Raw genomic sequence first — 25244 nt, 5'->3', positions numbered from 1 at the left:
TTGTATGACGCCGTGATTTGGCTGGGAAGGCTATGTGTCTCGCGTGATTTGGGTGAGGTTCGTGTGTGAAAGCGTTAAGAGATTATCTGTGATACGTGATTTACAGAAAAGAGAATGCGCGAAGCGCGAAAGGAAGTGAAGGACTTGAGTGTAACGTAAAATGTGCAACAAAAAGCGCGTGAAACGGGATCGCGATTACACTGTTTTGAACTGAGCAACTTGAAAACCAAGCCCCCCTTTTACTTGAAAGTAAAGATGTTACCTCATTTTATTTACAATGCTAATCAGTTGTAGTGTGTAAAAACATCAATTCGTGCAAAAATAATTTGACGTGAAAGGGTTTCCAACTATACAGCAGGGTTACATGTCAGGGAAATTTTAGAATAATGGCAACTGATGTATAAACCAAATGCTCTTTTACTGAAAATTGCATTTTTTTAATGATATGTCGGCCATCGTAAAGAGGGTACCTGAATTCGTAATTGTGATGTTTGTTTGGTTTGTTTTTCCTATATGAATTTTTCCGACGTGTTTGACCAGCAGAATGTTATCCATCGCACGTTGAGATTATAAACTTTTTTTCGTCGAAAGAAAAACATTGCTTTGACAGTTATCAATTCCGCTCTTTTATACATCAATGCAAAACAGACAGGTTTGATTAATTTTTGTCGAAAACCAACAATGTTCCCTCGGATAATAGGTCTCTAACATCCTTTGAGGGTTCGACAAATAATATATGTAAATAGAAGGCTTTGCTACAGCTGTCTTTTACTTGAATGACTCATTCATTTGAATAGAGACGGCGAGATTATAGCTTCCGAAAAAGATAATAGCTGTGACAAACGCCCGTCTCGTAAATGAGTAAATTCTTGGAGGCAAAAGTCGCAGTCTAGGCAGTTTTATTCTCAACTTCTGCTTCATTTCGCTGGTGTGAAAATTAATTCTCAATGCTGTTTCTTAGCTCCGCAGAAATACAGTAATGGTCTGTTTCGTCACTAGCATTTTCCAGGTCCTCTTTCCATGACTCGTCTAAATATTAACTGCATGCAACATACCCTCATACATGCCTGCTGCCAAGTCACTGTAAAACCTCTTTTGTATTCATTTAAATTAGCCTCACTAAATTCGTTTGAGAGTATACATTATTTTGAATTATCAACTCAGAAACGAGTTTAGTAAAGTTAATTTTAATGAAAAAGAATTTCTAATTGGCAGACATTTATGAAAAGGTTCTACACGGAATGAAATTTGGATTTATTCGTTGTCACAGCCAATATTCAATTGCTTCTCGATTTTAAAATCGATTTTAAAAATCCGAGGTTTTTAAATTGAACAAGTGATATGTTTTACTGCGAGGTGTGAGAGAAGTCTGAGTTTTCAAGCAGACATGTTTCCAGAGTTGCAAATATGAAACTCGCGAAAGAAGATTTCTCATTGGCTGAGATCCTTTTATCGTCGGCCAATCTTTTACCATTAAAAACTGTCGTTTAGCATATAGATTACATAAAAGCTTTTCGCTTCGCTTTTGCATATCTAGAACCAAAACAACCTCGCTCGTGACTGCAAGATTCGAATGCTCGCCGAGCCGTTTGCAACTGATCGTGAACTCATTACACTCTTCGACGATATCAAAGAACATGGCCAGTTGGAAAGTTGAAAGCTCTGGAAGAGATTCCATGGTAAACTTCCTTGTGACGTTTTTATGCATTTAATTTCATTGTATTTTCTTAAATCGTCTCCGCGACGGCAAGGCTCTGACCCCATCGGGTATATTTTTCGCTATGCTAGTTATTTTTTTTCTTTTAGTTCAAAGCGGCCAAAAAAGAATGAAACGGAGGAAGACAAAATGACGAAACTTGTTCGCGATGCAGGAGCCCGCGCGCAATTTTTCGCTTTTGTGGCAACACTCCTAATAGGAAAGGGCAAAATATTATGCATTATGTTTACATACTAGTTGAGGCAAATAGCTGCCAGCTTAAATAATTTTTGATCTTTTGAGCTGGGTTTTCATTTCCCCCTTTGCAGCTGGTAAATAAAAATGCAAATTCTGTTTTATCTTCGATTTCCCACAAAGCAACACAGCTCGAAATGTAACCCCAAAGTAAACAAATTTCGAGCACGTAGCTTGTGACTCGATTGAAGAGCTTTTAAGACAGCTTTTCTTCTCATGGTGATTTTCCCGGAATTCACCGCAAAAGTCATTAACTTCAAAAAAGATAGGCTCCGTTATTTTCGCGTCATGACTTGCGCGAAATAAATTCCCTTGAAAAACGTTAATTAATTTTGATCATATATTCGTTTGTAGACAGACGATACGCTAAATTTTGTAACTGATGCTTTCTGGTTGTACAGATTTTGCACAAGAGGTCAACCGTAAAATGATTTAGACTGAAAAGCTGCCGGTGGTCACGTAGTTTTGATAATGGCCAAGAGATTATTGTGATGGCTAGCCTGCGAACAGGCTCCCATTGAGGACGGAAAGAAATTTCGGCGATCGCGAGACAAAAGAATTCGGAGAGCGAAGCGATCGGGGCGTTCGGGCTTCGTTCGGGCTCACCGGGAGTCTGTTCGCAGGCTATGTAATGGCAGATTGCGTGATGTTATGATTCACAGCACGAGATGTAGCCTGCGTTTCCGGGGCCGACGCCTCGCCGTCTAATAGAATACAGGGACGACTGGCACTAGTTGGCGAACGACTCTAAACCTCTCTCCTGTGTAGAGGCTCCCTAGCTAGCTAGCTAGCTAGCTAGGGGAGGGGAAAGTGAAACTGGGAATGGGAAGGCAAAATTGGGATTGGGAAGGCGCGAGGGGGACGATAGGAAGATGGAAAGGGTGGAGCAATATGTTTCTGTCGTAAAATTTATTGAAAAAAAATTAGCGGGAGTCGATTGCAACGTGTTTGTTTCGTTTTCCATGAAATAAGTCGACTGCCGATCTTTATATGCTAGTGTTGATGGCATCAAGAGAATATGGCATATAAAAGGAAATTCTTTCTGAACGTCAAAATATAAAGGAGGTACGAAATATAGGCGTTTGTGTTTCATTGCCACAGGGATTCAAACAACGGTGAAGTAACAAGAAAGTCACGTAAATGATTTTCCCTGAATTAAAAAAAATGTAATCAAATAGAAATGCAGTGGCGGATCTAGGGGAGGGGGACGGGGGGGCCCGGGTCCCACTTATTTTGGGTAAAAAAGAATCGCAGAAGAAAGAAAAGCCGGCGTGGCAAGCAAAAGAAGAAACCGCCCCCACCCCCCCACTCCTTAGCTCAAGGTCTGGATACCGCCCCCTCCCCGCCCCTTAGCTATAGACGTTTGGGTTAATATTTCCACCGTTTAGAGAGTTTTAGAACAGGACGCTCATCCAAAGTCTAAGAGTGGCTTTGATTCAAATATAAATGGTTTTATTTATAAAGTTCAAATATCAAAATTTTGAATGTCAGTGACAAAATAAAGTTCCCCTTCTTCCATTTGCCTCCCTTTTAGTAAGTGACTTTTAAATTTGCAAATCCCTGTTTGATTTTCTGTGTACATTAATGGGAAAAAGCTGGGCCGTTTCTTTTGATTTTTTAAGGCTCCACAAATCGCTATTTGTTTTCAAATTAAACTGACCTCCCCATGGCGGCATGGCCATTGCAACAAATTTGTTTCAACTCAATCTCTTTCACGACACATTGCATAACATTTACACAGCTTCGGTTGCTAACAAAACAATTTTCCCCGAGTTCCTTACAAAATACACGTATTTACTTTATTCAAATTCTGTAAGCATTATCTTGTTATTTTGTTGTTTTTTCAGTTCAGTTTCTGCTTACCTTAATTCTGCTTAATTTGCGTCAAACACAAAAGAATCTGTAGTTTCGTAACAACGAATCGACTCTAACCATCACTGCAAAGTTCCGAACTGGATAAAAGTAGTTCGGTTATTGAGCTTTTGTTGCAGTTGTTGTTTACAGTGTATCATTTGGGGGGATAATTTGGAACTTGAATGCCTAATTTCTTTGTTTTCATTCACCTAATAAGTTTTCCTTTATCTGGAATCAAATACCCACCTGTCAATTCGTTACTGGTTGTAGCAGAGCTAAAAGAAATTTTAAACCACGTTGTTTACACAGAAGTTCCCTTTGCATAATGAAAGTGAATTTAGGTGCTGTTTCATTCATTGTTTGAGCGCAGCTTTGCATTCAACATGATCGGTCCAGATCGCTGCCATTTCACCCTTGTATCTTTATTGATAGTTTCATCTTTCATCCCTGATGCTTCACCACTTAAACCCAACAATACGGTTAGTGCAAAGTGTGCAATTTTAACAAACCACTTTGAGTCAGTTTCTGGCCTTCAGTCTCCTCACATCTTTACAGTTATTCGAAGTTTTACAACTTAGTTACTCTTTATACAACTATATAGAGATATCATCTTTAGTTTACTTATTAATTTCCTTTAAATTATCACTTAGTTGTTTAATGTGCATCTTAATCATGCACGAAAAAGGGATTTCAGTAGACTGGTGAAATTTAATTGGACCTTAAGAGATCATGTGTAATCCAAACTGTCGACTCAAATGAAACCACCGTCAACGCAAACGCACTTTATTGGGTTTTATGTACAATTAGCACACCTGATGAAAACGGACTCTCAACTGTGTAAAGGTAGTTTAATTGCCCTCTCAGTTCTCTACGGGAAAAATCCGAGGTTAATCCTCTCATCTCTCAATCTCGATCCACATGATTCACTTCTTTTGTTTTGCCTTTGTCCCCAAGCCTTGGGGCCCGGGAAATTGCCAAAATTGTCCACTACACACAAAAATGAAAACTGTTTGGTCAATAGCTGGATTTAGTAAGGCCGTGAGATGGGTATGGAAGCATTTTTACACCAGCTTCTGTTCCATGCAAGAAGCGCAGGAACAATTCATGTTCAGTCACTTCTATTGCGTTTTATAGAATTAGTGCGGGAAGATAAATTTTTCCGAGGATTTTTGATGTCAAGATAAATCACAAATCCGCAAAAATCAGTCAGTGACGATCAGCGAAATTACGACCTGTAGTAGTAAACCAATTTCTTCATTAGAGGGACTGGCATTTTTTTACACGTTGAATTGTAACCTGTTTCCTGGATACAGATGACAAATATTCTGAGATGATTTATTTTGGTTAATCGCTATAATGTGCTCTTGTTCTGTTGTTTTACCTCTTCCTTTGAAACGGTTTTCTTTCTATATGCAAAAATTGCATCTCTGTCAGGAACCTAAGTAATCGTCTCTTGTCCTCGAGCAGGTGTTACTCTTATTACCCGATGCTCCTTCATAACCTCGCCTCACCGCCACCACGCACACTACGGCAGTGCACCATTTATGCCAGTTTGCCAAACGTCAACTGGAGTCTGGGGCGATTCCCAAGAGGAAACTAATCTGGGATTGACTCAAGGTCTACTGATCCCCGAAAAATATACCATTCAAATGTGACGGAACACAAATATTACCTGTGCAAATAAGACTGAAATTTTAAAGATTTTTTACCAGATCGATTATGGTGCTTTCTTTTTAGTTTCATTGCGTACAGCCTTAAAAGATATGTTTAGGGAGGGAGGGAGGTAAAAACATTAACGTTCTGTCCTGAAACCCTAAATAATCCTAAATTTATAATACTAAATACGAGGACGAATGTCCCCACCCCGGGGTTCTTCAAGCAGTCAAGCCCCGTGATTATAATTGTTAATGCAGTTTACTATTGAGTTACAATGGGCTATTTGAGCTGGCTTTCAGACACGATTCAAAAAGAGGCGGAAGAAATCAGTACTACAAACAATACATGGATCAAAATCTCAACTGTCAAGAGACACTGGACCTGTTGGCTATTTCTCGGGGACTTCTTAATTACCAAGAAATAGGAAGCACAGCCAGCCACATCGTTAATATTACTAGAACTGTTATGTTTTGGTTTTGGCGTTGAATTCGTTTCTTCGATTTTTTTTCGTCTTTGCTTTATTCACATTATCTTTTACACGTGCTTTTGTAAAGGCTTGATGGTGACCGTCGCTCATTGGTCAGTTTTCAGCCAGCTCTGTCTGCAGCTGTTGTCAGCCTGAGAGAAAATAACACGAATTATCAAGCACCTACGTTTGATGGACTACCAAGTCTGCCTAAAATTAAGACCAGAATCGAGGATAAATTAAATGGTAGCTAAAATGACAGAACCCTAGCTGATCAATAATTATTTCTAAAAAACGGCAAATCCATTTGATGTAATTTATTCTCAGTTTATTAAACCGATGACAATCGCTGGCTGCGGGATATGCGGTTAAACTAAGCTTTACTCTTTTCAGTGAATTGATGGGATCTTGCCAAGAAAATAACATATTAATACCTTTATGCCCATTCTCAGTTCTTTCCAGTCAGGTAGACTATAATACCGCAAAAATTGGCATTGTTTCCAGTTTGATAACTCAGTTTATTTCTTTCACATTAAATACTTGACGGAAACAAAGGGTTAAGCAGGTGCACAAACAGAAAAGTTCTTCGGCGACATTGAAAATTGAACAAGAGTTTTGAGCGGGGAATCTTTTGGCTTTTGCTTACTCAGGCTTGTTGATCCCAAGCTGAGACCTGCATTCTGGGTGTGTACCTTAACATTTCGATAAACAACGTGTCTATTGGGCGAAAATGGTAAACCAACGGAGCGTGCGTGTTGTCACTGCGTGTGTTTATAATATTTATTGGCCACTGGCCAGGCGTACAAATCCATAGACAGTTTTCTCGCTAAAAGCAGGTGTCACGAGTACAAGAAGAGGCGCTTTTCCAGTCGTAGCCTTTTCACCCGCGAAAAGTCGTGTTCCGACGTCCCATTGTTCTATTGACACGTCTCACTCACATGATTAGCATTTGAAAGGGTTTCCGATGTATTGAACTGGGTTCTGGTGCAACAGCGAGCTCAAACCGAGGTAAGCTCTTGCTCGGAGTCGATTCGCAGATGGCGACGCCGATAGAGGAGCAGAAGCAAGATAATCTCGCTGAAAAGCAGGCAAAACCCGGGGAAGAGACGGCCACCACGGCTCCTCCACAAGATGAACAGAAGAAAACAGCAAAGAAGACAGAGCTGGCAATTTTAAACTTTGTGATCAAGTATCTGAGGCTAGTCGGTGGCGCGTTGTTGATTTGGTTTATGGGTTGGCTCGGGTTGAGTTATGTCTGGCTCATTTGTGGGTTTTTCGTCTACGTTTTATGGCGTATGAATCAAGATGAACGAAAGACTAGGAGGGAAGCGTTTAGAGAAACTACAGAACGTGAACACGAAGTTGTCGAGGCGCGAATGGAAGATCTGCCATCTTGGGTAAGGAAATGTAGAATTCGCGTTGTAGCCAAACTTTGCCGTGTTTGCAGTTCTAAATTCAAGCGCAGTTCTTGAGAGAACAGGAACTTAATGTTCACAAGACAAATATAGTTTCTTTCTCTCAGACCCGAGGCTTGCAATTTTTGAATGTTTTGTCTCGGAATCGCGAACAAACGAGCTAATACATGAATTGGATAAGTTAGCTCTTGTCAGGAAATGCTTTGTTTGCATTTTCTCTTCGTTTAAGCTTAACCCTTATGTTTTAAAAGCGAACTTTAATAGATTATTTGCCAAACATTTGTTTGATCACTTTCTAGCTGGGCAAAATTTGTTAAGTTGCTTTCGATTAGGACTTAAAGTTTATGCTGGAAAACCATAATTTCATTTAGGCGTGGTTCGCAGACGTACTCTCTCGAAAGTTCGTACAGAGCGTGTTTACAGTCAGTTTATTTAGGTTTTCCTTTCTTAAAAGCCATCGATTTAGAACTTGGCACAGGCATAGTCAGAAAACAACATGAAAGCTTCAAGATGACAATAGCGACACTTAGGAACAGTCACTTAATGGGATATTATAAACATGTCGAAGTATTTCATCTGCATCTATTCACTGATCACGCTTTGTATTCAATGGCGATAAGCCCCATAGTTTGTTTCTTTGGTTGGAAAATACGGCAGAAGTGTAACTCAGATATTCCGTTAAAATAACCGTTAAAATCCTACAAGTCCCGACAAATTACTATGGAAACTTTCTAAAACTTGCTTAGTATTAATCGACGTTTGGTAAAGTCTTTAAACAACAAGGGGTCATAAAATATTTAAATCTGGGATGATTATGTCTTGGGGGCTAATAAATACCAGTGTCTGTTAACGTTTTCCTAAGAGACACCATGTTGTCTGTCATTCTACAAAATTTATATATTTTTTCTTACCCAAGAAAATTAAAAAGTTAATGATATTAGTAACAAGATACATACTGGCGTAATATTTTATAACTTTGAATGTTAAATTCAGAGTTAATGTGGTGACATTATCATATTGATAAACCCTTTGGTTGTTTTTCCCTTTAAGTTAAGTCTTACAACATCATTGCTCTTATGTGAACTCAGAAAAGAGAGCTTATGTTTCCTGGTGTTAAGGTGTTGGAAAGTAAAATTAAATGCTTCCATAAATTGCTTGAGGCAGCATTTTGAAATCATTTACAGTGTAGTTCCCTCGTTGGCTAGCTGTGTGTTTGTGGTATTTTTCTGCATGCAGCTGATACTTTACATTTTACATTAAAAACGGTTTATTTAAATACGACGCTTACAATTAACTGACGGTTGTCACATTAGATGGCAAGTGTCCAATACAAGGCTAGACTCTGAGATCTTGGTATTTTAACGTTTAATTGCAGCTGCCATGCACTCAAAAACTCAATAAGAATACAGAGTTGTGTACTTCTGTCATCTTGTCATTCTGTGTCTTTATCTGTGTTTTTTTTTTTTACACAGTCGAAGACAAATATGTCATGAAGCTCTTTTGCAAAAAAACTTATAACAGAAGATTATCCCTTTTGACTGACATTGCCTCAAATATACAGTCACCATGAAAAAATAAATCCATTTGTTATTCTTCCAGGTTTTCTTTCCCGATATAGAGAGAGCGGAGTGGCTCAATAAGGTAAACTTCTAGTTTTGATCAGTTGGTAGATTGATTACACATACATTTAATATTTCCTGTGAAGGCATAGTGTTGAAATCTTTTAGTATATGTTCCTTCATTCCTCTCCCTACTCAGGTGGGTAGCAGAGAACTGTTGGGACAACTGAAAAATGCTGGGAAGTAACCTGTGATTGATTAGCATTCCATCCAGGGGGAGTAGAAATCCCAGGGGTACTCCCTTATATGGGCTATACAGTTACGTGCAGGCTGAAAGGGAATGGTTTTTTCCAGCCATTTTTGGTCATAAATAGGGTATGGTTTTTGCACTCTACTCTTGCATTGGGTATATATTTTAGGAGAAGGTACTTTTTCATCATAATTTAGCCATAAGGCCATCAACAAAAGCCCTTCACAATGCCTTTAGCAGTGGTCTGAATTAGGTAACTAATTAAGCCTTCTGATATTACATGATGGTGCAATTTCGCACAATCAGCCTCAGATCGCATCAGATCACACAATTCATGAAAAATCACATAATTCACAAAAAAACGGACAATTTTAACAAAATATACCATTAGTTAACACTTTATCTGGAAAAAGTCCATGTGATCCACACATTGTTTCAAGATGATGTGCTTTTGAAAAAGCCTCAAAATTTTGTGTAATTTCTGTTTTTTTTTTTTTTAACGCACCCTGTCAGAAGGTCTGATTATAAGACAGGTCTGAAACAGGGTATTGATTTAAGGATCTGGTTTTCATGGAGTTAATAATTGTCTGGTCATTAATAGGGTAGGGAAAATCACAGATTTTGGTCTTTAATGGGGTAAGGGTTTTGGAAAGCTGGCCACACACACCCACCCAATTTTTGTAAGAGTACCTCTCCCAGGAAGAAATATTCAACTGCTGCTTGTGACAGAAACTAGAGTCAAGAGCTGAGAGCTATGAGCCAGTTATGTTCACTTTACTTACTGTACCAATGTCTCTTCCCACCTCAGATGCTGGTTCAACTGTGGCCATACATCAATGACATGGTTGTGAAGATTTTAAAAGAACAAGTTGAACCAGAGATTCAAAAGAATGTGCCAGGCTTCCTCAGCTCCATCCACTTTGAAGAAATCTCTCTTGGTGAAGTGGTAAGTCAAACACACACTCTGTACATTCTTAAGCCCAAAACTCTGAGGGTTATTCAAAATGCTACTTCTATAGTCAATATGTTTATAGGGGAACGGTAAAGGTGCAGAATTTTTGCAACTATTAGACAACTCTCTGATGCTTTTTGTTTCAACTAGCCCTACCATAATGCAAACAGTGAGTTAAGTGGAGTTCGAAATTGCCAGAGAGCAGAGAGAACAAACACAAAGCATGACAACTCCTCTGTTGACCACTCCATGAAGGTTGCATTAACCTAGTATATATACAACATGTTCTTTTCTTCTGCAGCCTCCTCGTATAGGTGGAATCAAGACGTACACCCATAATGTCGATCGTAATGAGATCATCATGGACATTGATTTGATGTGAGTATGGCTCATCTGACTGCTAAGGTTTAGAACTTATTAACACCCCAGCTGTTTTTTTCCTAAAGATGGTGATAGTTTCATCTCTCATGATGATGAATATCAAATGCTGAAAACTTCAGAAGTGATCATTTTCTTTGTGTGTTGTGTTCACCATAGTTACGCTGGTGATGCAGACTTTAAGCTGGCTGTCAAAGGGATTGCTGTAGGCATTGAGGATCTCCAGGTAAGACAGTAGCTGAGTGCCATGCATTTCACATCTTGTTCACATGGTTGCTACATGTCAAGAACTGGGCAGGGGGGATTCTTCAAGGTCAGGAAAAGTTAGGGAATTGTATTTTGAGTCAGGAAAAACTGACTTTTTGAAGGAAAGACTGGGAAGAGTGAAGTTATAGCACCATTGGTTTAATACCACCGAAGGGTGGAAGGATCATTTCAGGTCACTGTGATCTAAACAATGGAAAACGAAGGGATGTGGTGAAGAGATTACTGTAAGAGGAGGCTGGAGGCAACCACTATATCTGACATTAAGCAGTTATTGGTCAGGGAAATTGTATCTTATTAGGGGAAAGTCGGAAAACATTGGAGACTTTTGGAAACTGATTGCATCTTCTTTTTGTCTTGTGCAGATTCGTGGAAGCCTGCGTGTGATCCTGCGCCCCCTTATTCCGGCAGCTCCTCTTGTAGGTGGAGTCTCTGTTTTCTTCCTCAACAGACCGGTAAGTTGTTCGTACACTGTAAGAGTTCAACAAATTCAAATCAGGGATTCCTGTTACTCTTTCCTGAAACTGAAGAGGAAATGAAACTGTGAAAATGGCATACATGTATTTTTGATCAGGCTTTTAAAAGCTTGTGTAACATTGTCTAGGGACAAACGTTTATGATGACGATCCAAACTAGCAGAGTTTATAAGCAAACAGCCTACTTGACTGTTGCAAGTTTTGAGCTAAAAATACCACACCTGATCTCAAAACCTAGAATGTCCTGGTAATCCAAAACTGGTTGGGAAAGTTGTGATTTTGGGATGGCCGAGAGAGAGCTCGTAACAGGAGCAAGAAGAGAATGGAAAGTACTGATTATCTACACAAGTAGTATTGTTTATTGCAATATGTTGATTTCAATGTTTTTTCACCAGGACATAGACTTCGATTTAACCAATTTGGCAAATATTCTTGATATCCCAGGTCTAAGGTATGTTTGATTTAATCTGTCAGGGGCCATGAAGCCAATCCCTAGCATATGTCTTTCTAGTTTCAAAATGAACAAACAAAACTTGGCACTTGAAATTGTTTTTATTATTTCAATCATTAAAATTAAAAATATAAAACCTGATGCTGACTGGTTTGGAGCTACTGTACACTTCAGGTTCAGTTAGTCAAAGGTTGACTTCCTCCAACCGGGGGTTAAATTTCAATCTGGGCCTCATTTTGTTTTGTTCAAGAGCATTTTCTCTGATAATTTTCTCTGTTCTTTTTAGAGCATCCAACCATCAAATTGTAGACAAAAAGAGTTAAAACGAATTTGCTTTTAAAGCTTTCATATCTGAATTTGAATTTCGCAGTAACCCTGGGTTATCTTAACGCAGCTTTGAACAACCCGGGCCAGAAGATTAAGAAAAGTTGATTACTATTACTTGTCTGCCCTTGGGACAATAAGAGTAAAATCTGTGTAATTGAAATGCAATGTTTGGTTAATAATGATGTTTCACAGTGCCAGCTTGAACTGTTTTGGCATACAGTTGAACCTGTGATGGACTTGTATCTCATTTGAGAGATTAGGAGAAAACAACACTCGGAGCACGGAAACTGTCAATTCTTCTAGTGATGGGCTGTATAGTGGTAGTTAGTGAGAGCCTACTGTACATGTATGTAGCTGTGGCTGGGCCATAGACGTACTTTTCCGGAATATATGGTTCAAAATGAATAATATTAATTATCGTTTTGTTTTGTTGTTTTTTTTTTCAGTGACATTATCCGTGGAGTAATCGATGATGTCGTCGCTGGATTTGTGGTTCTTCCTAACAGGATCACGGTTCCTCTGACCAATGTTGATCCTTATGAACTCAAATACCCCTTGCCTGACGTAAGTTCTGTTGTGTCTAGTGTCTTATGTCAAACTTACAAGTTCTGCTCCATTTGGACATTTAGCAACACTCTAAGATTCGTTTCTCCCATCTTTGAAAATCAATCAACCTTCCTGGAGAAAAGTTATGGTTATGTGCAGAAAAAGGAAAAGAGAAATGAATTCAGGAGAACATGAAGAAAGGTTAAATCCATTGTTCTTTATTTTGCTGTGGACTTTATTTCCATTTGTTAGGGAGTTCTTCGAATTGAAGTTTTGGAGGCTAAAGATCTGGTCAAGAAGGATATTGGCGTTTTTAAGAAAGGCTCTTCTGATCCATATGCCATACTCCGAGGTATGTCTGACTGCTCTCTCTCATTACCACCTTCCTTTATTTGTAGATGTTGACATTCTTCTTTCCATAAAATATTTAATAGCATTATCATCTTAAGCAGCAACTATTTAGATATCAGTTGAATTTTATTTTATCATTCATCATTTTCTTTTTTTTAGTGGGAGCCAAGAATTTCCGCACACAGACAAAGGACAGCACACTGAACCCAGTCTGGAATGAAGTATTTGAGGTATTGTAACTGTTAATGTTTACTCAGACAGCTGATTACTGAAAGTTATTGCACCACGTTTTGTGCAAATGCCTGATGTTGATTTATGAATACCGTTGTATTATTCTTAATTTCCACAGGCTTTTGTTGATAACTCTCATGGCCAGAAAATAAAGATTAGTGTCTTTGATGAAGACAAGGCATCTGATGATGAGTCCCTTGGAACGTAAGTTATCACATTCTATACTTGTACCATTGTTTTAGTTTTATTCTATTTGGAGTGGTTTTCCAAAGTTGTGTTGCTCTCTGGATCAAGAATTACATTATAATACTGGCAGTATATTGGTGTCATGTTCTTCCATACAAAACTGTCTTAATTGACATTGGATTATAAAGTTAATGAATCTTGGCACAATGGAGATCGTGGATATTTGTCAGAAAAGTTGAGGACTCTCATAGGAGAGCAGACAGAAGGAAAAGAACGTTGTGTAATTGTACTGCAGTGTTCCAGAGAAGTGACGGGTCTCAGGTCAAAAACCCTGCAAGATCAGCTACATGTACATGACCTGACCAATTAATAAACAAAATTATAATGATTTGGTGGGAGCAGTGGGAATTGACTTGTTGGAATTCCTTGTTGATACCCTGCCTTGAAAACTTATCTGGATCCCTGGTACTGACTCTTGTGTATCCTGGTACTGTCACCTGGGAGGTGCCACCTTTGGGTATAGGAAAAATATTAGGCTGTAAAACAGAAGTTCATGGCATGTAATTAGAAAATGAATTCCATGGCCACATCATTAGAAAAGTCAGTGATGGTGAATACTATCAGCATAAAGTAACTGACTACAGCTGTACATAATTATTTCGTGTTTTCTTATTGATTAATTCGTTTTTATTATTTTGTAGTGTTGAAGCTGACATTGCTACTATAGTCCAACAAGGCAATGTTGATCTGGTCAGTTTGGAATCATTTGATAGGACTCTGTTGTTTTTGAACCAGTGATCATTTATATGCTGTTTGAATTTATCTGTATTGAAACAAGGAACTAAAACTTTGTTAATTTACAATACAGTGGCTTCCACTCGAGAATGTTGAAAGTGGTCAGATCAACCTGCGATGTACTTGGTTCACATTGACTCCCAAACCTGAGGACCTGTCACCAGTAAGTGGGCATAAATTCATGTTAGAACAGTTGAAGAAACCGATGTGGGAAAACTGGTCAAAAGTAAAGCTGGTGGCTTGCCAAATTTTGAGAGAAAGTCAGTTGTAACAGTGGGCTTGTCAGTGCTTATTTGTTGTTGTTGTGTTGTCTGATTGCAATCAGTGTCTCAAGGGTCCCAAAGATGATTAAAGTTGCTTATGGGAGTGGTTACTTTGGGAACTTTTAATGCAGAATTTTATGTGGTATTTCAACAGCTTAGTTTAGGGGCAGCTAGGATAGATAACCATATCCAGGGGAGCTGATAAAATATGAGAATAGTTGCAAGAAGAGCTTCAGCTTAATTTCCTGTTTGTTTGTTTGTTTGTTACACAGCCTGAGCAAGCCATACTGGGAGAGGAGATGTTAGCTACAGCAGTCTTGTTTGTGAAGCTGGATTCTGCCAAGAATCTTCCTGTAAGTGTGCAAGCATGTTTCTAATAACTGACCTTAGAAAACAGGTGCAATCAAAATTTTTGACGGCATTTTCCATGTGCAAGTTAGTTCTTGATCTCCAAGATATATTCCTCTCTTTTGATTTTCAGATCACAAATCCTGCACGCGGAACAACGAGTCCATTCTGCAAACTTACTGTTGGAAATATTACTCTCCAGAGCAAGGTATCGCTTAATATTCTTTACTTGTTACTCTGTCTGTATAAATTACAATAAACTGTGGTTTTGAGCTAAGGGATACTGTTTTGGACAACAGAGACCATTCCCTGTGTTTCTGTTGAGCTTTTGGTACCTGATCTGAAGTTTAGGAGAATCAGAAAAGATGCAAGTATTTTCATAACTTGATGGGGACATGAAAATGTGTTTTCCATTCTTTTGAAAAATGTCATCAAATTGAATCCGTATGGAAACAGCTCATGCAATAGTTATGAGAGAGAGAACAGCTTTTGGTGCATGCATGTGCTCTCAGAGTATTTTCTATCAAATGTGTTGTGGTGTAATGCAGATATATGGTCATAGCGTTTGATAGTAACTGTTTTTGTTGTTTTAGACCATTCAGGATTCTAATAGCCCTGTGTGGGAAGAACCATTCCGCTTCATGATCCATGATCCAAAATATCAGGAGCTGGATATTGAGGTATGTACACTTTGTAATTCTCTCTCTAGATTCCCAATGAAAAAGTAAATAAAAAAAAAAAGTGAGCACTTTTGAAAGGAGAAGTTGTTGTCAATATGTACATGTATGTGTTCTAAAAACATTATTTTTTAGACAATACCAGTAAGATTTGTTACCAAATTGTACATAATTTGGAGTTAAACAGTTATAGTGCCCTCTCTTGACAATTTCATAATTTGTGTACTGTGATAATTTAAATTGCATACTGTTGTATTTGCTAATAAATCAGAACAGTGTAGCTTCCACTGGATATTCAGTCCAGGGGCTCAATTTACGAAGCTCTCCCAAGTTAAGATGCATCCTAAGCATTGTTTCTTAATAATTATACTTAGGCTTTTGTATATTTCGAACAATACTTGCACATATTTATAAGTCATCTTAATATACTAGGCCTTCATGAATCTGGCCCCAGAACAATTAGGTACACACATCTCTGAAGAGATATCAAGAAAGGAAATCAACAGCCATCTTAAGAAATGTTAGAAGGCAGTTAAATAATACAGTCGCATTTTAGTTTATTTATTAAGTTGTAGCAATGTTAGTCAGTGAACTAAATTGATGGGCAGGAAGTCAAAATGTTGTCTCCTGATGAGTGAAAACTCAGATTATTACTGCAGTATATTTACCTGTTTCTCCTCTTCTCTTTGACAGATTATTGATGGAGGGAAGGAGAAAAATATTGGCAAACTGGAATTCCCACTGACTCAGCTTCTCAAGAGTGAGAATATGACAATTGAACAACCCTTCCCTCTGAAGGAATCTGGCCATAACAGCACTTTGACTTGCAAGTTTATGCTTAAGGTAAATTTTCTAGAGAACCTGTATCCCAAATCCTTCCAAAGGACTTATGTCTGAGCTTTGGCTATTATTGGCATTTAAATTTGAGCAATTAGTTTCAACAGACCAGTCTTGACATAGACTGCAAGCAGTCTCCCTTTTCTCACAAATCCGCTTGGAAGAACGCAAAGAAGAACGGAACAGAAGTGTACAGTCATGAACGTGTGAGTTTGAAATATGAAGCTACAAACCACAAGTAGCGTGGGCATCAGAAGATGGGTGAAAAGAGAGACTGCAGTGATTTTATACAGCATTTCTGAAGCCTGGGACTCTGGTGACGAAGTAATTCTATTGGTCAATCTACGAAGTTATGACCCACATCTGTCAGTATCCTTTATAAGTGACATGCAGTGCACGCCATTGTTAAGTTTGTCTCCTACTCCTTGATTCCTGTGGTTGGTGACATTTGTACATTTGCTGTTCTATTTCTATTTTCTATACTGACACAAACCATTCAACTTGGCTCTCAAGGTAACTTCAGAAGATTCGGCACACCCAGACAATTACAGTATATGAACTGTTGTTTGGTCTTAGGCAAGACTTATTACTCTTCTATTGTCCCCCTCCATTCAAGGAATTACAGTTTGAATTAAACTGAAGTTGTGTACCAGTAACGTCCAACACCATATTTTTTTTCCTGTTTGATGTCCTTAATTCCCTCATTTGTATTTTACAGGCCTTGTTTACAAGGGATGATGACACCTCAGATGAGGAGGAGGAGGATGAAGCCGAAGCACCTGACATAATTGGTGCTGATGAGTTGCAGGGTGGTGGTGTGAGTGAAATCCCAGGAAGTAAGCAAAGGTAACTCATCACTTAAGTGCTTACCTTCAAATCATGATTGCACACAGCAAAATTCAATACATTCTGGGCCAAATAGTTAACAAATTGATTAATGAGCTGTCTGAGAATTGTGTCTTTGAACAATATCTCAAGTTCCTGACTAATTCAAGGCAGAACTGCCTAAACCAGGGCTTTTACCAGTATTTTTAATGTTACAATGTAATTCCCTGTATGTTTTAAAGGCCTTGATAAAAATTTAAAATACTAATTTGAGCACTACTGTGTGAACCTGTTACTAATATTCTCTAAACACGGGTATTGTAACTAATAAAAACTAATATTGTTACTGATCATGCATTATTACAGATTTCCTTTTCTCCAGCCTCCTCAGTACTTTCATGCAGAGCTTTGCAGTTGTCTAGAATGTGAATAAACAAGTAAATAAACTGAGATAATTGAATGAATAAATAGACACTAATGTAATAATTTAATTATCAATAAACTGATGCACTGGGAAATAAGGCAAAAGCAATCGTGTAAAGTAATCATATCATGCAAAGGCTTCATTAACTAAAGGACTGCTTCTCACTTTCACTTTCACTTTCTGGCTTAAACTTAAACTTAATGTTTATTTGTTTAATAATTGTGAACTTAACACATTTAAGCTAACAGAAGTAATAAGCTTAAACTCTACTAACTGCACTAATTTTCTCTTGATAGAGTGTAACGGACTTCACGCTGACTACTTTCACTAACCTTTCATTTAACTACTTCCCTTCCTCTGCATGCCTCAACCCTCACAGCCTTGCATCAGATAATGGTCCCCTAAAACGCTGCATTTTTTTCTGCTTTTGTTTGGCTCCTAGCGAGGATAGCACTGTCAGACGAAGAAAACCAGCCCAAAAAGTTCAAAGGTCAGTCTTGGTGCTTGTGGAAATTAAGCTGCACTGTATTAGTGATGAGAAGTGAAGGTGTTTGGCCTCCTTGAAGTTAATTTTCTCTATCAGAACTGTGTCATTTTTGTTATCTAAACAGGACAGTGTCTGGCGACATTCGCCTTACCACACGATACAACAACCAGGGTAGTAAGCTGGAGGTCATTGTTCACCAAGCAAGGTTAGTGAAAAGAAAAAACATATTGTACCAAAAAAACATTAGAAATTTCTGTTGTTACCTTTGAGAGGGTTGCTACTTACAGGGCAAGTCACTTAAAATTCATCATTATTTGCATAATATTCCATGAAGTAAAAGTTTCAGAATTTAATGGGTTTTTTTTTTTTTTTTATGATGATGTACAGGAACTTGCTGGCTTGTGATTCAGATGGTCTTTCTGATCCATATGTGCGAGCTTATCTACTCCCCGACAAGTCCCGTAGTGGCCGCAGACGAACTGATGTCAAGAAAAACACTCTGGAGCCTGTTTGGGATGACACGTAAGATTGAGCTATTCATTTTAGTGGTTGAGACTTTCATACCAGAGGTGCAGAGGCCTATGGCATGCCACTTTTTAGTGAGCATGTCATTACTTTTAGCTGTTTTCAGTAGCTCAATTTTGATCAACATTTTATTTGGCATCTTTGCTTTAGGTTTGACTGGTTTGTTCCAGAGGACCAGCTGAAAGAGCGTACGCTAGATATCACTGTTAAGAATGATGTTTCATTCTTTTCAAAGAGCAAGACTTCTATGGGCCAGGTATTCGCAGTAACGATGTATCGTGTACAGTACGAATTTCCAGTTTGGTAGATAAACTTCTAAATGCTCAAAATCTTCACTCAAACCGAGAGAATCTATATTTTGTGGCTTTTCAAAGACGTTTACGGGACTGATGAATTGCTTCATAGCCTGACCTGTGTTCCAAAGGCTGTTGATGAACAGGCTCCTAGGGTGACTACCATTACCACTCCCCCTTAAAGTAATACAAAGGAAGGCAAGGTTTAAAATTAACAGATTGCATTTCGTCCACTCCCCCAGAGGGTCATTTTCAGGACATGAAAAAGGTGGCAAATTAGAAAGGGTGCCTAATGAGGGAGGCAAGGGGAGGAAAATTTTCCAATCCTTAGTACTTACTGTTGTTGACCTTGACACAACAAAGCTATTGTTTTTTGGGGAGGGGAGCATCCAGAGGAGAGGATATTCTTATGCCTCAAATGCCAATAAAAGGCTACAAAATCTAAAACTGAAGAGTCGACTTGTGAAAGTTAATCATAAGAGAAACATATTGGCAAGAAAGGATTTGTACATGTGTTGACTACCATGGTAACAGTGTTATCGTTTGTTAGGTTCTGCTTGACCTTGGTAAGCTGGATTTGTCAAAGGCCATTACTGACTGGTAAGAATTATTCATTTTTGTAATGAACAGATGAAGTACAAGTGAAATTAGGAGTTGTAGTGGAGAATGCATTTAATTGAAGTGATCTCCAAAATCTCAACTGGTTCTGGGCTATTTATCCAGGCTTGTTATTGGCAGAATTTACTTGTAAACTGGGGGCAATTTTTGTCTGATGAGTAACTGTCCAGGGTCTAAAAAATTCAAGCAAAGGCTTAAGACAATCATTGATTTAAAACATAATCCTTTGGGACAGTATTAAAAACTTACTGCCATACAAAAGGTCATTTTGAAATGGATTGGCTGGAAGAGCATCTATTAGTGACAAACCATTTAATATTTAGATCAATTAAAAATGAACTGTTTGTATCTAGTGGCAAAAAAAAAAAAAAATTGTCAGCATCAACTTCTGAAGTGTGTTCATTTTTGTAACAATGTTTAGGTACATGTTGCGTGATGAGAAAAAGGAAGACGATGACTGAAAAAGTAAACCAATTTGTGGAGTTAAAAGGCCAGAGCAGTGGATTAGTGAGGAAGCAACAGTTTACAGTAGCACATATAGTGGGAAAAATAAATAATCTGAAAAATATAAATCTGTGGTGAAGATTTGAGAGAAAACGATATGCAGCCCAGAGAAGTGATTAAATTATCAGATTTGAGCAAGAGCGTCATAGTTCTGTAACTCTTGCCTCCCTTAAAGGTAATTTTTAACTAATTGTTAAGTTGGACACCAGACATAACTCTTTTGTTCCACATTATGTTTTCCTTTAAATTTATTTTCATTCACTTCCTTCATCTTGCCAAACTTGTTTTCAAAAGCTGACCTTTATTCAGCTCTGATGTTAAGTTTGATTTAATGTAATCCAATGCAGTCATTCCTCTATTTTCATTCTTTGGTACACGTGCCATAACTACTGTATTGTATAAGAAAAAAGCATATTTTGTTCGTAAATTATAAACTGTTAGGAGTTCTACGTTAAACAAGAAATGACCAGCCTTCAAGCAAAACGTTTTTATTACTAATTTATACAGCGAGTAGGTATTTTTCACCTGTTAAGACATGTATTGGTGTTAAATGCTAAGTATTTAAAAGTAATCAGAGGTTGTGTGGAAGTGTAAAAATTTTCAACAAAATCTCCACTAGTGCTTTACATGTATTAATTAAATTTGCTAAAATGGAAGGAAGGAATTCTAACGGCTTACCTTTCTCGTACAACAAAAAATAATTTCGCACCAACTGGTAGTTATTGTAAACAATGGCATTTTAATATATTTTAAATGAATGCAGAATTTGGAACTATTATATCTGCTCATGCTCTGGAAGAGACAAGTGGCTGCAAATTTTCCAGTCACAATAAAAAAATACATGTAGCATTGTTTGGGTATTAAATAATTTTGTGCACATTTTGTAGAGGTAGTTATATGTGAACTGCTGGAGTAAATAATAAACAATATAAAGTAATATAAACAACTTGTTGTTTGATGTTTGTTCAAGCTGTAGTTATTTGAAGAAGCAATTATTTCAAAACTTGGTTGTTTTTTGGCATTTGGTGCAGGTTCCCTTTTTGTGAAATTAAAAGTCAAAATAATTCTTTAAACAAAATTCTATCCAAAGCTCATTTACTGTTAGGTCCAGAACTGCGAGACTAAAATTAAGCTGCTATTACACTGTGCAGTATTTAAGTGTAACTAACAGTTGAGTAATATTTGCGGGATAACTTTTACAAATCACTGCACTGCATAACAGGAAGTCCTAAAGGGTTAAACTCTTTGCGAAACAAATTGCTTCCTCAACAGTTGCAAAGTCAGCTCTACCTTTAGGAAGCTGTGAATTTGCAGACCATACACTGCAATTTTTTGACAAAAGTTGAGATGTAACTTATGCAGTATCAAACCACTTTTTAAATTGGTTTATTTTTCACACAAAAAAGAAAACAAAACAAAACAATTTTTTTCTTGGCTCTTGTATTCATGTAGCACCAAGATCAAAGCACTTTTAATTTTTTGAAAAAACAAGTTGAAATGTTCAAGTCACTTCAAACCTGGATGTTCCAGAATCTTCCATTTAATTTCATCGTTAGAAATTAGTACTAACTGTACGTATTATATACAACTGTGATGACTGTCAGCTAAATTTGACATTGGATAAAGATAACCCTAGTAAAGTTGATTCCGTGTCCATTGGCTGTTTTTAAACTAGAGGACGCAGCCGTCTAGAAGGATAATGCGTCCTCACCATTTTTATACTAAAGACGCGTTCTCCGTCTGAACAAACTTGGGCAAACTTCGTCTTCGTCAAACTTCATCTGGTTATGCGTCTTTAGTATATAGACGGACACAAGACACATTATATGTGTAGACGAACTATCCCTCAAAATGCATCTTGAAGGTCGCACTACGAGAGAGAGTTTGTCTAGGCGCAAAATACGTTTTGTGCCTGTCTTTATACTAAAGACCCATAACCAGATGAACTACAAAAGTTTGTCCAAGTTCGTCCAGATGGATCATGCATTTTTACTACGAAAATGGCCATTGACTTGCTTCAAAATTTATCTTAATCCACTGTTCTGTTGTCGCTCTTAAGGAATCGATTACCTCCTTTGGTTTATCACTCTTGACAACAGCGCTACCAGAGACAATCATATTGGCGCCAGCCTGAAAAATAAATCTGATGTTTAAAAGGCAGACCTCAAATGCATCCATAGTTAAGCACAAAAAAAAAGAGGTGGAAAAGAGAAAGAAGGAATGATATTTCGTAAATAGCAATGTTACAGGTGGCAGGTTAACAGGTGAAGTGGCTATAAACCTTAACACCCTGGGCCAGGTTGTTCAAAGCTTGATTAAGCTAACCCAGGATTAGCAAGAATTTTGAATTTCAGTTTTGCAACTCTTTGGTGAGGTTTTCTGTAAATTGTTTGTCCTTCAGTTTTGAGTTTGAATAATCTCAGGCAACACAAAACATAAGAGGTAAAAAACGTTTTTATACAAGTTAACCTGCTTTTGAACAACTTGGCCCTGACTTAGATTTGCCTGTTTGATATTCTATAATGTCAACAGAAGGTATGGTAGGACAAAGTCTGTATCAGGCCAAGTGATCCACACAGCTAGAGTTTATCCTGGTTTTTGTGGCATAAAGTGACTAGGAGTATTTCAACTCCTCCCTGGATGGGATGCTAGTCCATCACAGGGTTACCCCCAGCATTAAATTTGCCAGTAACCATTTATACACCTGGATGGAGAGAGGCTCTGTGAGAGTAAAGTGTCTTGCCCAAGAACACAACGTAATGACCCAGGCCAACACCGATCACTTGATACAGAGTCCAGCGTGCTAACTATAAGGCCACTGCGTTACCGCAGAGTTGTATCATAAAAGTACCTGAGCAGCTGCTTCAATAGTTGGGATTCCCACTCCTCCGTCTACTTCAATATCCAAAACTTTGTACTTGGTACGTAGATATTTAACCTTAGTAAATGTAAAATGAACTGAATTTAGTCTTCACTCAGTAATGAAAATAGGAAATGGTATGCTGACAAAGAAGTGTACGGAAAAACAAACAGTCCCAATTGCTTTCAACAACCTATAGACCCTTTTCATAATAGCTGCCATCTTAAACTTCTTTTGTATGCATTTAAATTAGCTTCCCTAACCTTGTTTGAGAGTGAATATTCTTTTGAATTATCAACTTAAAAATGAAGTTCTAAAGTAAAAGGCTAATTTCAATACTTACAAAAGAATTCCTATTTGGCAGCCATTTATGATTCAAAGGGTCTAAATATTGTCAGTGGTAATATACCTTTGGCATCATGTCTGCCATGAATTTTTGACCACCAAATCCTGGCTCGACAGTCATTATAAGAACCATATCCACTAGCTCCACAAATGGTAAAACAGACTCCACTGGTGTGTTGGGTTTGATACCTATACCAACCTTGAAGGCAGTAAAATACAGCCATCAATGCCCATGTAAACTTTGTAACAGGTAAGGTGGGAAAACAAACTAAGGTTTATTAAGTGCAAAAATTTAACAGTTCTGTAACAAGTCAATAAGTAAGTTGTTTACCTTCATTCCTGCTTTCTTGATTTGGTTTATCAAGTCTACTGGCTTATCTAAAAGAAAAAGCATCGGATATCATCATTTTGTTCAGCTAATACTACTACCAAAGTCAAGATTACCAGTTACAGAGAAACTGTTTGCATATGACAGTCGTGAGTCTTGCATCTTGGAGAAGTAGCTAGGAAAAACCTAAACAGACTCATAAACAAGCCCAGCCAACTTTACTGGCCTGTGCACCTTCAAGACTTCTCCAGCTGCACCAGGTCTTTGTTTGCTGATGAAATATCAGCTGCTGAAAATAGCTTGCAGTTGGCTCTCACATGCAGCCATGTCCCTACTGTCTTGTAGTAATACTGCTGTTGGGATTCTTCACTCTGTTTTGCATAAGTCATCTGAATGTTTGCACCTGTAGGCATGAAAATTATCCCTTGATAAAGCCACGAGAGTGCCATATGGCACTCTACGGTCAACATCTATTCTGACTTGCTCTTACCTGTTGCTTCCAAGTGAAAAGTGTACTGGTCTGCCCCGGCATCAGCTATATCATCTACCCACTGAACACAACAAAAACGTCTGAATAACTACATCGCTGGTTAAAGCAAAAAAAGTACTTTAATTTTACACTGTCTTATTTCCTTTTTTGTATTTTTTTCCAAGTTTCAAAAAACAAATAGATGCAGTGATGCTAGGAATTTATGGAGGTATGTCTTTTTGAGCCTAAAAAGAGGGCACAAAATCACTGAACAAAACCAAAATAAAATATTTTCAACATGCTTCCTTACCTTCTCTGGATTTGCAACCATCATGTGCATATCTGAAAATTCAACCATTTTCATGCAATAAGAAACAATATGGTGTGCTACTAATTATCTCAAGGAAAGTAATATGAAGCATTTTAATCACACAAAACATACATTCACATGCATCACATATGTCGCATAAATTACAGGGATACTATAAAATTATGCTTGTGGCAAAGTGAAATTTTATCAAATGAAACTTTGTCAACAATTTTTTTAACTCACCAAAAAATGCATTAGGGACCTTTTTCCGCAAGCACTTCACCAAGGGTGCCCCAAATGTCAAATTTGGCACAAAATGGCTACACAAAATAAAAAATTATTTATTAACCAACGATGAAAAGTCTTATTAACTACGGTCAGTTGGAGGCCAGTGCTCAACTCATTCCTTATCTCAAAACGAGTACAGTTTTCTCGCACAGAACTCGTAAACTAGAGCTATAAGCTCAAGTATAAAATTGTGTGATTACTATGAAACTGTACTTGCTTGTAGAAGTTCAAAAAATTTAATTTAAGCTTTAATAATTTTGAAACGTTTCTCATATATATAACTTGGCTCTGAAGAAATGTCCCCCACCAGGACTATTGTGCATAAATTTATAAGCAATAAGATTTCAGCTTTAATGTCATTTATTCGAAAACTGATGAAACATAAACCAAGATGGTACATATCGTAAAGTTTGTTTTGCACGTGATCACGAACAAACCTAATCTGCTCGACTTGTTCGCTTTGTCCATGCGATATTTAAGGTACTTACCCGTCCATTACGTCCAGATGCAAGTAGTCGGCGCCACATTCTAGCAGCTTGTGGCATTCATCTGCCAAGCACGAAAGATCGGCATTTAAAATAGAAGGTCCAATCTTACAAGTACAGCAAGACTTGACCGCCATTTTGTTCTCTTGCGTAACACCACTGACTTGTGCGCGGGCGCGTATGGGCCAAGAAAGTCCAATTCTTTTTGACTGCCTGCACTACATGTGGTCAGTCAGAAAAGGTACTCTAC

At 37.9% G+C, this 25244-nt stretch overlaps 2 protein-coding genes across 3 annotated transcripts; one reads left to right on the top strand and one right to left on the bottom strand.

Annotated features, from left to right (window-relative positions):
• The first annotated feature begins 1522 nt into the window (after positions 1-1522).
• LOC110050053 (extended synaptotagmin-2-like) lies at positions 1523-20855 on the top strand. 2 transcript variants are annotated; one of them, XM_020755927.2, is made up of 24 exons: positions 1523-1679; positions 8942-8983; positions 9960-10097; positions 10405-10481; positions 10641-10707; positions 11111-11200; positions 11617-11672; positions 12446-12563; positions 12798-12897; positions 13056-13126; positions 13246-13331; positions 14015-14063; positions 14182-14271; positions 14644-14724; positions 14853-14927; positions 15313-15399; positions 16090-16239; positions 16952-17079; positions 17925-17972; positions 18094-18174; positions 18357-18491; positions 18645-18750; positions 19338-19387; positions 19827-20855. In XM_020755927.2, exons 1-24 carry the CDS (start codon positions 1638-1640, stop codon positions 19864-19866), a joined length of 2007 nt encoding a protein of 668 aa, XP_020611586.2. In that variant the 5' UTR covers positions 1523-1637; the 3' UTR covers positions 19867-20855. The 2 variants fall into 2 exon arrangements, with proteins under 2 accessions (XP_020611586.2, XP_020611585.2); XM_020755926.2 differs by lacking the exon at positions 1523-1679 and adding an exon at positions 6719-7324.
• Positions 20382-25244, bottom strand: LOC110050057 (ribulose-phosphate 3-epimerase-like). The gene is made up of 8 exons (XM_020755931.2): positions 24998-25244; positions 24465-24541; positions 24222-24253; positions 23933-23993; positions 23446-23492; positions 23179-23313; positions 22761-22847; positions 20382-22039 (listed from the first exon to the last, which is right to left on the bottom strand). The coding sequence occupies exons 1-8, from the start codon at positions 25129-25131 to the stop codon at positions 21902-21904; spliced, it is 711 nt and encodes a 236-aa protein (XP_020611590.2). The 5' UTR covers positions 25132-25244; the 3' UTR covers positions 20382-21901.

This window comes from Orbicella faveolata, unplaced genomic scaffold (assembly GCF_042242905.1).
Source record: "Orbicella faveolata isolate gen_17 unplaced genomic scaffold, um_ofav_v1 contig_13, whole genome shotgun sequence".
Lineage (NCBI taxonomy): Eukaryota > Metazoa > Cnidaria > Anthozoa > Scleractinia > Merulinidae > Orbicella > Orbicella faveolata.
Note: the sequence above shows the minus strand (reverse complement) of the source record. Positions and strands in the feature narration are given on the sequence as shown.